Genomic DNA, 13,516 nt, shown 5'->3' with positions numbered 1-13,516 from the left:
TATGTTACGGGATAGAATTCAGAGTGACACAATAATCAGCGTAGGGATAAATAGAGTAGGATGACAGTTTGTGTTTTTCCCATGTCCACCAGAATGGGCTAGATGCAGACTCCACACAGAACAGACACATCCACTACACTGACTGAACGAAGAACAACCCACAGCTCAGATACACAATGCAATACAGCACACACAAACACACACTCACACGCACACACACTCCTGCAACACACAGTGACTTAATGGCATTTTGTGTTTGGATTGGGGTAGAAAAGAGTTACTGTGGCTAGAGTCATGTTGGACACGTTTACTGTGCAGCTCTATTCTACACGGTCAACCAAGAGTTGTGATTGGTGGACAGGGATTACGCTCTGATAATGTCATGATGAAGTCAGTTGATGTCCAGTGATGTATTAGGTCTCATGTTTAAATACCCCCCCCCCCCCCCCCCCCCATGGTTACCCCCCATCCCTACAAAAACACCCTCCCATTACACCGTCTTTTCTCCCTCAGTCCGATTCCTCCCTCTATCAAAAATAAAACAAGCCCTGCTGTCGTTTTCTATCCATCCCTTCATCCCTCTCTTTCTGTCTTCTTGCGTCAAATTCTCCTCTGTTCCTCACTGTGGAAGACAACACAAAGCACTAGTAAATCCTTTGAGTCAATACAACATCATGTGATATTATATAAGTCAGGGATCATCAACTAGATTCAACCAACTGGCTGATTTTTTATTGAGCGGATGGTCGGGGGGCCGGAACGTAATTACAAATCATTTGTAGACTGCATATTGACCTCAATAAGCCCAAACAGATATAATGTTTGACTAAAACATAATCATTTCAAACCTTCCATACATTTGTATACGATCACGTGTCTCTCTATTATGCATGGGAATACTTGGGAAGACTTCTTCAATAAAAATTACTTGGAGCTGATTTCCTGGTGTTTTTCCAGTCTTTTTATATATAATATAATATTTAAATACATATATACAGTTGAAGTCGGAAGTTTACATACACCTCAGCCAAATACATTTAAACTCAGTTTTTCACAATTCCTGAGATTTAATCATAGTAAAAATTCCCTGTCTTAGGTCAGTTAGGATCACCGCTTTATTTTAAGGATGTGAAATGTCAGAATAATAGTAGAGAGAATGATTTATTTCAGCTTTTATTTCTTTCATCACATTCCCAGTGTGTCAGAAGTTTACATACACTCAATTAGTATTTGGTAGCATTGCCTTTAAAATTGTTTAACTTGGGTCAAACGTTTCAGGTAGCCTTCCACAAGCTTTCCACAATAAGTTGGGTGAATTTTGGCCCATTCCTCCTGACAGAGCTGGTGTAACTGAGTGAGGTTTGTAGGCCTCCTTGCTCGCACAGGCTTTTTCAGTTCTGCCCACAAATTTTCTATAGGACTGAGGTCAGGGCTTTGTGAAGGCCACTCCAATACCTTGACTTTGTTGTCCTTAAGCCATTTTGCCACAACTTTGGAAGTATGCTTGGGGTCATTGTCCATTTGGAAGACCCATTTGCAACCAAGCTTTAACTTCCTGACTGATGCCTTGAGATGTTGCTTCAATATATCCACATAGTTTTCCATCCTCATGATGCCATCTATTTTGTGAAGTGCACCAGTCCCTCCTGCAACAAAGCACCCCCACAACATGATGCTGCCACCCCCGTGCTTCACGGTTGGGATGGTGTGCTTCACGGTTGGGATGGTGTTCTTCGGCTTGCAAGCCTCCCCCTTTTTCCTCCAAACATAACAATGGTCATTTTGGCCAAACAGTTCTATTTTTGTTTCATCAGACCAGAGGACGTTTCTCCAAAAAGTACGATCTTTGTCCCCATGTGCAGTTGCAAACCGTAGTCTGGCTTTTTTTATGGCAGTTTTGGAGCAATGTCTTCCTCCTTGCTGAGCGTCCTTTCAGGTTATGTCGATATAGGACTAGTTTTACTGTGGATATAGATACTTTTGTACCTATTTTCTCCAGCATCTTCACAAGGTCCTTTGCTGTTGTTCTGGGATTGATTTGCACTTTTCGCACCAAAGTACGTTCATCTCTAGAAAACAGAACACGTCTCCTTCCTGAGCGGTATGACGGCTGCGTGGTCCCATGGTGTTTATACTTGCGTACTATTGTTTGTACAGATGAACGTGGTACCTTCAGGCGTTTGGAAATTGCTCCCAAGGATGAACCACACTTGTGGAGGCCTACAATTTTTTTATGAGGTCTGGCTGAGTTCTTTTGATTTTCCCATGATGTCAAGCAATGAGGCACTGAGTTTGAAGGTAGGCCTTGAAGTACATCCACAGGTACACCTCCAATTGACTCAAATTATGTCAATTAGCCTATCAGAAGCTTCTAAAGCCATGACATCATTTTCTGGAATTTTCCAAGCTGTTTAAAGGCACAGTCAACTTAGTGTATGTAAACTTCTGACCCACTGGAATTGTGATACAGTAAATTATAAGTTAAATAATCTGTCTGTAAACAATTGTTGGAAAAATTACTTGTGTCATATCCAAAGTAGATGTCCTAACCGACTTGACAAAACTATAGTTTGTTGACAAGAAATTTGTGGAGTGGTTGAAAAACAAGTTTTAATGACTCCAACCTAAGTGTATGTAAACTTCCGACTTCAACAGTATATACACACACATATATATATATATATATATATATATATATGTGTGTATATACAGTTATATATATATATATATATATATATATATATATATATATATATATATATATAGAGAGAGAGAGAGAGAGAGAGAGAGAGAGAGAGAGAGAGAGAGAGAGAGAGAGAGAGAGAGAGAGAGAGAGAGAGAGAGAGAGAGAGGAGAGAGAGAGAGAGAGAGTACACAACTACTCATTCAAGGGTTTTTCTTTATTTGTACTATTTTCGACATTGTAGGTCATATTCATGATGACACTGTAGCTGTAACGATTCCAGCCAAACTCAGATGTTATTCTAGGCCAATGCTTTGGTTTCCTGATCTTCTCTCCTCATGAATAGCTATTGGATGATTACTCATGAAACTAGAACTAAACAAAACTTTTCACAACATTTAATCCATAGAAGGGTCATTTGGAGGAATGATTGTTGACATATATTTGACATTTGTATCTGAAAGTGTAACAGTATAGCTTCCGTCCCTCTCCTCTCCTACCTGTGCTCGAACCAGGGACCCTCTGCACACATCGACAACAGCCACCCTCGAAGCATCGTTACCCATTGCGCCACAAAAGCCGCGGCCCTTGCTGAGCAAGGGGAACAACTACTTCAAGGTCTCAGGGCGAGTGACGTCACCGATTGAAATGCTATTAGCGCGCACCACCGCTAGCCATTTCACATCAGTTACAAAAGCATAATTGAGAAATAACTCATTAATGTATAATATTTGCAACATTTTGACCTCACCCAGGCCTCCTTTAAGACTCCATGATGTTTCATCTGTAGGATCTACAAATCTAAAGTTGGTGTTATATAAAGCTTTACTACTTGCCCTGTATTATGAGTAGTATTTTGATTTTAATAACACATTTCTTACATAAGTGTATGAATATTGAAAAATACAAACATGACTATGGAAAATATATACACTGCTCAAAAAAATAAAGGGAACACTTAAACAACACAATGTAACTCCAAGTCAATCACACTTCTGTGAAATCAAACTGTCCACTTAGGAAGCAACACTGATTGACAATAAATTTCACATGCTGTTGTGCAAATGGAATAGACAAAAGGTGGAAATTATAGGCAATTAGCAAGACACCCCCAATAAAGGAGTGATTCTGCAGGTGGTGACCACAGACCACTTCTCAGTTCCTATGCTTCCTAGCTGATGTTTTGGTCACTTTTGAATGCTGGCGGTGCTTTCACTCTAGTGGTAGCATGAGACGGAGTCTACAACCCACACAAGTGGCTCAGGTAGTGCAGCTCATCCAGGATGGCACATCAATGCGAGCTGTGGCAAGAAGGTTTGCTGTGTCTGTCAGCGTAGTGTCCAGAGCATGGAGGCACTACCAGGAGACAGGCCAGTACATCAGGAGACGTGGAGGAGGCCGTAGGAGGGCAACAACCCAGCAGCAGGACCGCTACCTCCGCCTTTGTGCAAGGAGGAGCACTGCCAGAGCCCTGCAAAATGACCTCCAGCAGGCCACAAATGTGCATGTGTCTGCTCAAACGGTCAGAAACAGACTCCATGAGGGTGGTATGAGGGCCCGACGTCCACAGGTGAGGGTTGTGCTTACAGCTCAACACCGTGCAGGACGTTTGGCATTTGCCAGAGAACACCAAGATTGGCAAATTCGCCACTGGCGCCCTGTGCTCTTCACAGATGAAAGCAGGTTCACACGCACATGTGACAGACGTGACAGAGTCTGGAGACGCCGTGGAGAACGTTCTGCTGCCTGCAACATCCTCCAGCATGACCGGTTTGGCGGTGGGTCAGTCATGGTGTGGGGTGGCATTTCTTTGGGGGGCCGCACAGCCCTCCATGTGCTCACCAGAGGTAGCCTGACTGCCATTAGGTACCGAGATGATATCCTCAGACCCCTTGTGAGACCATATGCTGGTGCGGTTGGCCCTGGGTTCCTCCTAATGCAAGACAATGATAGACCTCATGTGGATGGAGTGTGTCAGCAGTTCCTGCAAGAGGAAGGCATTGATGCTATGGACTGGCCCGCCCGTTCCTCAGACCTGAATCCAATTGAGCACATCTGGGACATCATGTCTCGCTCCATCCACCAACGCCACGTTGCACCACAGACTGTCCAGGAGTTGGCGGATGCTTTAGTCCAGGTCTGGGAGGAGATCCCTCAGGAGACCATCCGCCACCTCATCAGGAGCATGCCCAGGCATTGTAGGGAGGTCATACAGGCACGTGGAGGCCACACACACTACTGAGCCTCATTTTGACTTGTTCTAAGGACATTACATCAAAGTTGGATCAGCCTGTAGTGTGGTTTTCCACTTTAATTTTGAGTGTGACTCCAAATCCAGACCTCCATGGGTTGATAAATTTGATTTCCATTGATCATTTTTGTGTGATTTTGTTGTCATCACATTCAACTATGTAAAGAAAAAAGTATTTAATAAGAATATTTCATTCATTCAGATCTAGGATGTGTTATTTTAGTGTTCCCTTTATTTTTTTGAGCAGTGTATATTAGATTAGGCACATTGTTCAATATATCGTTGAACATAATATAATCTACGGCATATCAAAGTTCTAGAGTGGGATCTCTGTTACTTTTAGAGTTGTGATATTTCTATATTTCTACATTCATGTTTATATTTTTGTATATGAATAAATTAATGTAAGAAAATTGTTATTGAAATCAAAATACTACTCATCTTACAGAGCAAGCGGTAAAACTTTATATAACACCAACTTTAGATTTGTAGATCCTACAGATGAAACATCATGGAGTCTTAAAGGAGGCCTGGGTGAGGTCAAAATGTCACAAGTATCCCAACTTCAATTAATTATGTCTCAATTATGCATTAACTTCTTATGGCTGGGTGGCAGTATTGAGTAGCTTGGATGAAAAGGTGCCCAGAGTAAACGGCCTGCTACTCAGGCTCAGACTAAGATATGCATATTATTAGTGGATTCGGATAGAAAACACTCTGAAGTTTCTGAAACTGTTTGAATGATGTCTGTGAGTATAACAGAACTCATATGGCAGGCAAAAATCTGAGAAAAAATCCAACCAGGAAGTGGGAAATCTGAGGTTTGTAGGTTTGGCTATCCAATATACAGTGGGATATTGGTCATTTTGCACTTCCTAAGGCTTCCATTAGATGTCAACAGTCTTTAAAACCTTGTTTGATGCTTCTACTGTGAGGAATGAGGGAAGGAGAGCTCTTTGAGGTTTTAGGCTGGGTTTCTGTACAGCACTTTGAGATATTAGCTGATGTACGAAGGGCTATATAAAATAAACTTGATTGATTGATTGATTTGAGTCAGGTGTCTGGCACGAGCTGAACATGCGCGGTCACGTGAGAGCGACCTGCTTTCCATCGCATTTCTGAAGACAAAGGAATTCTCCGGTTGAAACATTATTGAAGATTTATGTTAAAAACATCCTAAAGATTGATTCTATACATCGTTTGACATGTTTCTACGGACTGTAACAGGACTTTTTGGACTTTTCGTCCATACTTTCCGCTGGACTTGCACGCGCGTCGTGAGTTTAGATTGTGTACTGAACGCGCGAACAACAAGGAGGAATTTGGACATAAATGATGGACATTATCGAACAAAACAAACATTTATTGTGGAACTGGGATTCCTGGGAGTGCATTCTGATGAAGATCATCAAAGGTAAGTGAATATTTATAATACTATTTCTGACTTCTGTTGACTCCAAAAAATGGCAGATATCTTTATGGCTTATTTGGGCTCTGAGCGCTGTACTCAGATTATAGCATGGTGTGCTTTTTCCGTAAAGTTTTTTTGAAATCTGACACAGCGGTTGCATTAAGGAAAGGTTTATCTAAAGTTCCATGTTTAATACTTGTATCTTTTATTAATGTTTATTATGAGTATTTCTGTAAATTGATGTGGCTCTCTGCAAAATCACCGGATGTTTTGGAGGCACATAAACATAACGCACCAATGTAAACTGAGATTTTTTTATATAAATATGAACTTTACCGAACAAAACATACATGTATTGTGTAACATGAAGTCCTATGAGTGTCATCTGATGAAGATCATCAAAGGTTAGTGATTAATTCTACCTCTATTTCTGATTTTTGTGACTCCTCTCTTTGGCTGGAAAAATGGCTGTGTTTTTCTGTGAATAGGTGCTGACCTAACATAATCGTTTGTGGTGCTTTCGCCGAAAAGCCTATTTGAAATCGGACACTGTGGTGGGATTAACAAGAAGTGTATCTTTAAAATGGTGTAAAATACTTGTATATCTGAGGAATTTTAATGAGATTTCTGTTGTTTTGAATTTGGCGCCCTGCACTTTCACTGGCTGTTGTCATATCGATCCCGTTAACGGGATCTCAGCCGTAAGAAGTTTTAAGATACAAATGTCAAATATACAGTATGACAGCAATCCTTCCTCCAAAGGACACTTCTATGGATTTCATTCCGTGAAAATTGTTTTGTTCTAGTTTAGTAGTTTAGTGAGGAATCACCCTATTCTGATGTAAGAACTGTGCATATAAACATATAAACCAATCCCCCCTTCTCCTACCACTACCGTCCCGCCAGTGACCCCTGCCCTCTGACCTGCTGTGCTGCTGGCTTGTTCAGGAGGCCAGCTTCTTCATTGGCATTTTCTGTCTTCATCTCCACCACAATGTCATTATTCACATCCCCACTTGCCCTGCAGGAGAGACACATAGAGGAGGCAGAGAGAGAGAGGGATAACATAGAGAGAGAGAGGGAGAGGTAGCATAGCGAGAGAGAGAGATAGGTTGATAGAAGGAGAGAACATGAACAGACAGACGGCGAGAGAAAAGGTAGAGGGTTAGCAGAGGGAGGTAAAATACAGTAAAGAGAACAAGGAGTCTGTACTCCAATGATCACAACGCCTTTCATTAAAAACAGTTTCAAAACCCCTCCCTCCCCCCCTCCCTCCCTCCCTCCCTCCCTCCCTCCCTCCCTCCCTCCCTCCCTCCCTCCCTCCCTCCCTCCCTCCCTCCCTCCCTCCTGTTACTCACACTTCCTTATTGTCCTTCTTGCTGCAGGGCAGCTTGCCCTTCTTGTTGAGGAAGTAGAGGAGTGCCACCAGCAGCAGCAGCATTAGGACACACACCACCACGGCTATCACCACGCCACTGGAGCCACCCTGCTGCTTATCAGCTAGGGGCATGGAGAGATGGAGGGAGAGATGAAGGCATGGGGGGAGAGGTGGAGAAGGGAGAGATTGGATGGAAAGTGAAGTTAGAGGGGATGGATGGGGTGAGGTGAGAGGAGAAAGAGGTAGGGAGGAGGGATGGGAGAAGGAGTTGGTGGGAGGTGAGGAGGGATAAGGGGGAGAAGGGTTGAAGAAGGAGGGACAGCGATGGAGGCAAGAGAGGGGATGGAGTGGAGGGGTAGGGGTGGGTAATGGAAGAGGGGAGGTGAGGGGGTGGAGGGGCGGAAATGGGATGGGTGAGGTTGGGAGGAGAACAATGGATGGGTGGAGGGGAGAGGAGGAGAGGGGGAAACGGGAGGGGGAGGTTTGTTCAGCTTTGATTGAGATGACAATAGTGTGGTGGGGCTAAGAGGGGGGCCTACACACACACACACACACACACACACACACACACACACACACACACACACACACACACACACACACACACACACACACACACACACACACACACACAGGCAGACACACACACATGCACGCAGGCAGACACAGACATACACACACCACACTACAGTCTCCTACATAGACACATTTTCACAAACACACCTTTTCTCTCTGTATCACATACACATAGTGTAACACACATACACACAGAGGTATTTGTACAGACCTGTTTTAAGCACATGGTTCCCTTTGAGCAGCATTTTGAAAGAAAGACAGTTCCTCAGAATCACTGCATAGCAAAGCAACACACACCGCACCACTATGTGCACCCACTAACAACCAACAACACACATACTAGTGTACAAACACAGCCACCACAACATACACGCACACACACTAGTGTAGAAACACACACACATTCTAGAGTTACAACTACTCACAAGCCCACAGCAACTGAAAAGCACAGCACAGGGAGGAAAAAGAGTGAAAGAAGAACGCAGTGGGAAAAAGAAGTGACAAAGACACGCCGAGAAAAGAAGAGAGTGGAAGAGGATAGAATAGAATATCATCCTTTATTACCCCCCCAGGGGAGAGAAAAGTCGCAGCATCCACAAAATATAGGAGAGACATCATACAAAGATGACAAACAAAACACAATATACAATATCCACAGTGTTCAGTAGTAGTTCAGTAGAGAAATATACAATGTACAGTACAGTAGAGTGCTGGGAGGAAGGGTGAAGTACTACAGGCTATATACAACACAGAGTCCTGACAGCAGGGCGGAAAGGAGGAGGGAGAAGACGGATAAGTGTCTACCTCTGCCTGCATCATTGGCTGCGTTGGGATCGACGGCTGCAGGGAGAAGAGAGGAACAGGGTTAGACTACAGTTTACTGTTACAACACAATGGAGGAGAGAGAGAGAGAGAGAGAGAGAGAGAGAGAGAGAGAGAGAGAGAGAGAGAGAGAGAGAGAGAGAGAGAGAGAGAGAGAGAGAGAGAGAGAGAGAAACTGAGTGATAAGAAAGTTAAGAGAAGTGGAGGGCCATACTGACCTTGTTTGATGGTGACTTTGAAGGCCTGAGAGGCTTCTCCGTGGTCGTTACTGGCCTCGCAGGTGACCCCGTCCTTCACGACCGCAGCACTGGCCTTCAGCATGACCATACTGACCACCTTGTTACCCTTCACCGACACCGACTGGGAGAGGAGGGGTGAGAGAGGGGGGGAGGGAGGGGGGGAGAGAGAGAGATGGGTTAAGAGATAAATTAGAGGAGTTGTTCTGAGAGCTCATAACATAACTCCACGAAGCTTTGTCAACGCACACAATGCACACGTGCGCACACACACACACACACACACACACACACACACACTTGTGCACACACACACACACCCGCGCGCACGCACACACACACACAAGCACACTCACCTCCTTTCCTGAGGGTGTCCAGGTGAACTGTGGGGCAGGATGTCCGTGAGCAGAGCAGGACAGAGTCACCATGTCTCCCTCCTTCTCCACCATTCCATCAACAGCTGCTTCTATCTCAGGTTTACCTAGAGAGAGGGAGGGAGAGAGGAGAGAGAGGGGGGAGAGGTAAAGAGACAGGGACGGAGAGTGGTAGAGGAAGAGGGGGAGGAGAGAGGGAGAAGGGAGAGAGGTAGAGAGAGACGGAGAGGGTGGGAGAAAGGTAGAGGTAAAGGGAGAGAAGAGAGAGGGAGGAGGGCAAGAGGTAGAGAGAAAGGGAGGGAGAGAGAGGGGGAGGGGGAGGGTGAGAGAGGTAAAGAGACAGGGAGGGAGAGTGGTAGAGGTAGAGGGGGAGGAGAGAGGGAGGAGGGAGAGAGGTAGAGAGAGAGGGAGGGGGTGGGAGAAAGGTAGAGGTAACGGGAGAGAAGAGAGAGGGAGGAGGGAGAGAGGTAGAGAGAAGGGGGATGGAGGAGGGTAGGGAGGTGCAGAGAGATATAGATTGGGAAGAAAGTGGGAGAGAGGAAAAAGAGAGGGATGGATACAGAGAGAAAGAGGAGGGAGAGAATGGCAGGGAATAAAATAACAATTAAAGTCCACCACAGGAAGAGATATACTGTTCCATCACCACTTCCTTTACGCCATCTGAGTCTTATGATATACTGTTCCATCACCACTTCCTTTACTCCATCTGAGTCTTATCTATCTATACATTAAGAAGCCCTGTAGTCCTATCTGAACAATCTCAGAACCACCACAGGGTCTGTTTGGACAATTTGGACGTGATGAACAACCTTTTTTTTAATTCAAAAGAGAAAGTGTCTGACATGCTATCACACTTTCTGTTTTATTTAGAAGGAATATCAGATATTTAGGATTTTTTTCTCTCACTTTCTTAAAATGTTTATACAAGAAGATATTTTTGTTCCACATTTCATAAAAAAAACAAAACATCCACAATGTACTAAGTAAAAACATTCAAAGAATGGAAAAAAAAATACACAGTGCTTCTGTGTACCTGAGACGGTGAGATTGACGCTGGCCTTGGAGGTGAGTCCGAGCACAGAGGGCACTGCGCCCACACAGGAGTACTCGCCAGCTTCAGCGAATGTCACTGACTTCAGAGACAAGACACCAGTCTGGGACAGCACCGTGGAGCCCTGTTGAACACACACAGGTATGAGGTTAGGGGACAGTTGGACACACACTCAATTTCTATATGTCTTGTTCTTCCACGCCCTCTCCGGTTTCTCACAAAAACTCAGTCCTGCTCAGTACAACCACATACCTTACCCAGTAACACGTTCACAACAAACAACAGCCAGATCAGAGGTGGACTGGTAGTAACACAGGGAGGAAGCAGGGAGCGGTGGACTGGTAGTAACACAGGGAGGAAGCAGGGAGAGGTGGACTGGTAGTAAGACAGGGAGGAAGCAGGGAGAGGTGGACTGGTAGTAACACAGGGAGGAAGCAGGGAGAGGTGGACTGGTAGTAACACAGGGAGGAAGCAGGGAGAGGTGGACTGGTAGTAACACAGGGAGGAAGCAGGGAGAGGTGGACTGGTAGTAACACAGGGAGGAAGCAGAGAGAGGTGGACTGGTAGTAACACAGGGAGGAAGCAGGGAGAGGTGGACTGGTAGTAACACAGGGAGGAAGCAGAGAGAGGTGGACTGGTAGTAACACAGGGAGGAAGCAGGGAGCGGTGGACTGGTAGTAACACAGGGAGGAAGCAGGGAGAGGTGGACTGGTAGTAACACAGGGAGGAAGCAGGGAGAGGTGGACTGGTAGTAACACAGGGGGGAAGCAGAGAGAGGTGGACTGGTAGTAACACAGGGAGGAAGCAGGGAGAGGTGGACTGGTAGTAACACAGGGAGGAAGCAGAGAGAGGTGGACTGGTAGTAACACAGGGAGGAAGCAGGGAGAGGTGGACTGGTAGTAACACAGAGGGGAAGCAGGGAGAGGTGGACTGGTAGTAACACATGGAGGAAGCAGGGAGAGGTGGACTGGTAGTAACACAGGGAGGAAGCAGGGAGAGGTGGACTGGTAGTAACACAGGGAGGAAGCAGAGAGAGGTGGACTGGTAGTAACACAGGGAGGAAGCAGAGAGAGGTGGACTGGTAGTAACACAGAGGGGAAGCATAGAGTGATGAACTTTTAGTACCACATGGAGGAAGCAGAGAGAGGTGGACTGGTAGTAACACAGGGAGGAAGCAGGGAGAGGTGGACTGGTAGTAACACATGGAGGAAGCAGAGAGAGGTGGACTGGTAGTAACACAGAGGGGAAGCAGAGAGTGATGAACTGGTAGTAACACAGGGAGGAAGCAGAGAGAGGTGGACTGGTAGTAACACAGGGAGGAAGCAGGGAGAGGTGGACTGCTTGTAAAACAGGGAGGAAGCAGGGAGAGGTAGACTGGTAGTAACACAGGGAGGAAGCAGGGAGAGGTGGACTGGTAGTAACACAGAGGGGAAGCAGGGAGAGGTGGACTGGTAGTAACACAGGGAGGAAGCAGGGAGAGGTGGACTGGTAGTAACACAGGGAGGAAGCAGGGAGAGGTGGACTGGTAGTTACACAGGGAGGAAGCAGGGAGAGGTGGACTGGACTTGCCTTCTTCCATTGGACGGTGTGTGTGTCTGAGGCCTTGGTCTTACACTGCAGCTCCACCATGTCTCCCGTCATTGTCGACAATGGACCGGCAGGCCTCACACTCATTGGGTCAATGTCTGAGAGGCAGAGAAAAGAGGGATACAAAGAAAGAGGGGGAGGAGGGAGAGAGAAAGAGGGTGGTGAAGAGAGAGAGGATCTTTTAAAATGGATTATGTTCTGGGATCAAAAGTGTACCACCTCAGGGGAGACAGGAGGATGGATAGATACTCACAGTGGACAGAGAGAGTGACTTCTCCATTAAGATCAGCATCCAGGTTATCAAAGTCGATGGCCGTACACTTGTACACCCCAGCATCCGAACGCTTGACGGACTTCAGAGTCAAAAGTCCCCCTGCAACTCCTTCCTTAATGTTTATCCCCTGAGCATGAGAGAGAGCAAGAAAGAGGGAGCGAGAGAGAGAGGTGGAGAGAGGGGGGGATTGAAAGAGAGAGAGATTATTCAATGATTTATGAGATGAACAGGGTGGACTATGGCAGTACTGTAGGGTTTGTGTATAGCTGCACTGCTGCTATACACAAACTGTCTGAAATGCACTGTCTGAAATGCAGTAAATGTGTGCTGGTCCTTACATCCTTGAAGAACTCAATCTCAGGCTGAGGGTTTCCGTCTGTCTCACACATCATCTTCACCTCGTCACCCTCTCTGATTGGCTCAGTGTTCACCAGGACAAAGGTCGCTGTCTCAGAGGGATCTGGATAAGAGAGGAGGAGAGGGAGGGAGAGAGAGAGAGAAAGAGAGGGAGGCAGAGGGAGAGGGAGGGAGAGAGAGAGAGAGAGAAAGAGAGGGAGGGAGGCAGAGGGAGAGGGAGGGAGAGAGAGAGCAAGAGAGGGCGGGAGGCAGAGGGAGAGAGAGAGCGAGAGGGAGGGAGGGAGGCAGAGGGAGAGAGAGAGAGAGGGAGGAAGGCAGAGGGAGAGGGCGAGCTGAAAAGGGTGATGAATGACAGGCTGGTCTCAGGACGGCAGTTTCTGACAACAATAATAGGATGATGGACAGAGAGCACAGGGAGAAAAACAAAGAGTAGGGCAGACAGACAGAGAGACAGAAAAAGAGAGAGTAGGAGGGAGAAAGAATGAGAGAGAGTGAGGAGACAGATACAGACAGACA

At 45.8% G+C, this 13,516-nt stretch overlaps 1 protein-coding gene across 1 annotated transcript in view; it reads right to left on the bottom strand.

The window, feature by feature from the left end:
- Window positions 1-459: 459 nt before the first annotated feature.
- LOC120048622 (basal cell adhesion molecule-like) overlaps window positions 460-13,516 on the bottom strand; it is a 92,261-nt gene continuing 79,204 nt past the window's right edge. Inside the window, exons 7-16 of the mRNA XM_038994722.1 lie at window positions 12,982-13,103; window positions 12,623-12,770; window positions 12,352-12,467; window positions 10,765-10,906; window positions 9,714-9,838; window positions 9,340-9,481; window positions 9,104-9,139; window positions 7,704-7,845; window positions 7,270-7,366; window positions 460-622 (exon numbers count right to left, since the gene is read on the bottom strand). Coding sequence (XP_038850650.1) covers window positions 620-622; window positions 7,270-7,366; window positions 7,704-7,845; window positions 9,104-9,139; window positions 9,340-9,481; window positions 9,714-9,838; window positions 10,765-10,906; window positions 12,352-12,467; window positions 12,623-12,770; window positions 12,982-13,103 — 1,073 coding nt within the window. The 3' untranslated portion in view covers window positions 460-619. The remainder of the gene's footprint in view (window positions 623-7,269; window positions 7,367-7,703; window positions 7,846-9,103; window positions 9,140-9,339; window positions 9,482-9,713; window positions 9,839-10,764; window positions 10,907-12,351; window positions 12,468-12,622; window positions 12,771-12,981; window positions 13,104-13,516) is intronic.

Source organism: Salvelinus namaycush, chromosome 5, assembly GCF_016432855.1.
Source record: "Salvelinus namaycush isolate Seneca chromosome 5, SaNama_1.0, whole genome shotgun sequence".
In the NCBI taxonomy this organism is placed as follows: domain Eukaryota; kingdom Metazoa; phylum Chordata; class Actinopteri; order Salmoniformes; family Salmonidae; genus Salvelinus; species Salvelinus namaycush.
Note: the sequence above shows the minus strand (reverse complement) of the source record. Positions and strands in the feature narration are given on the sequence as shown.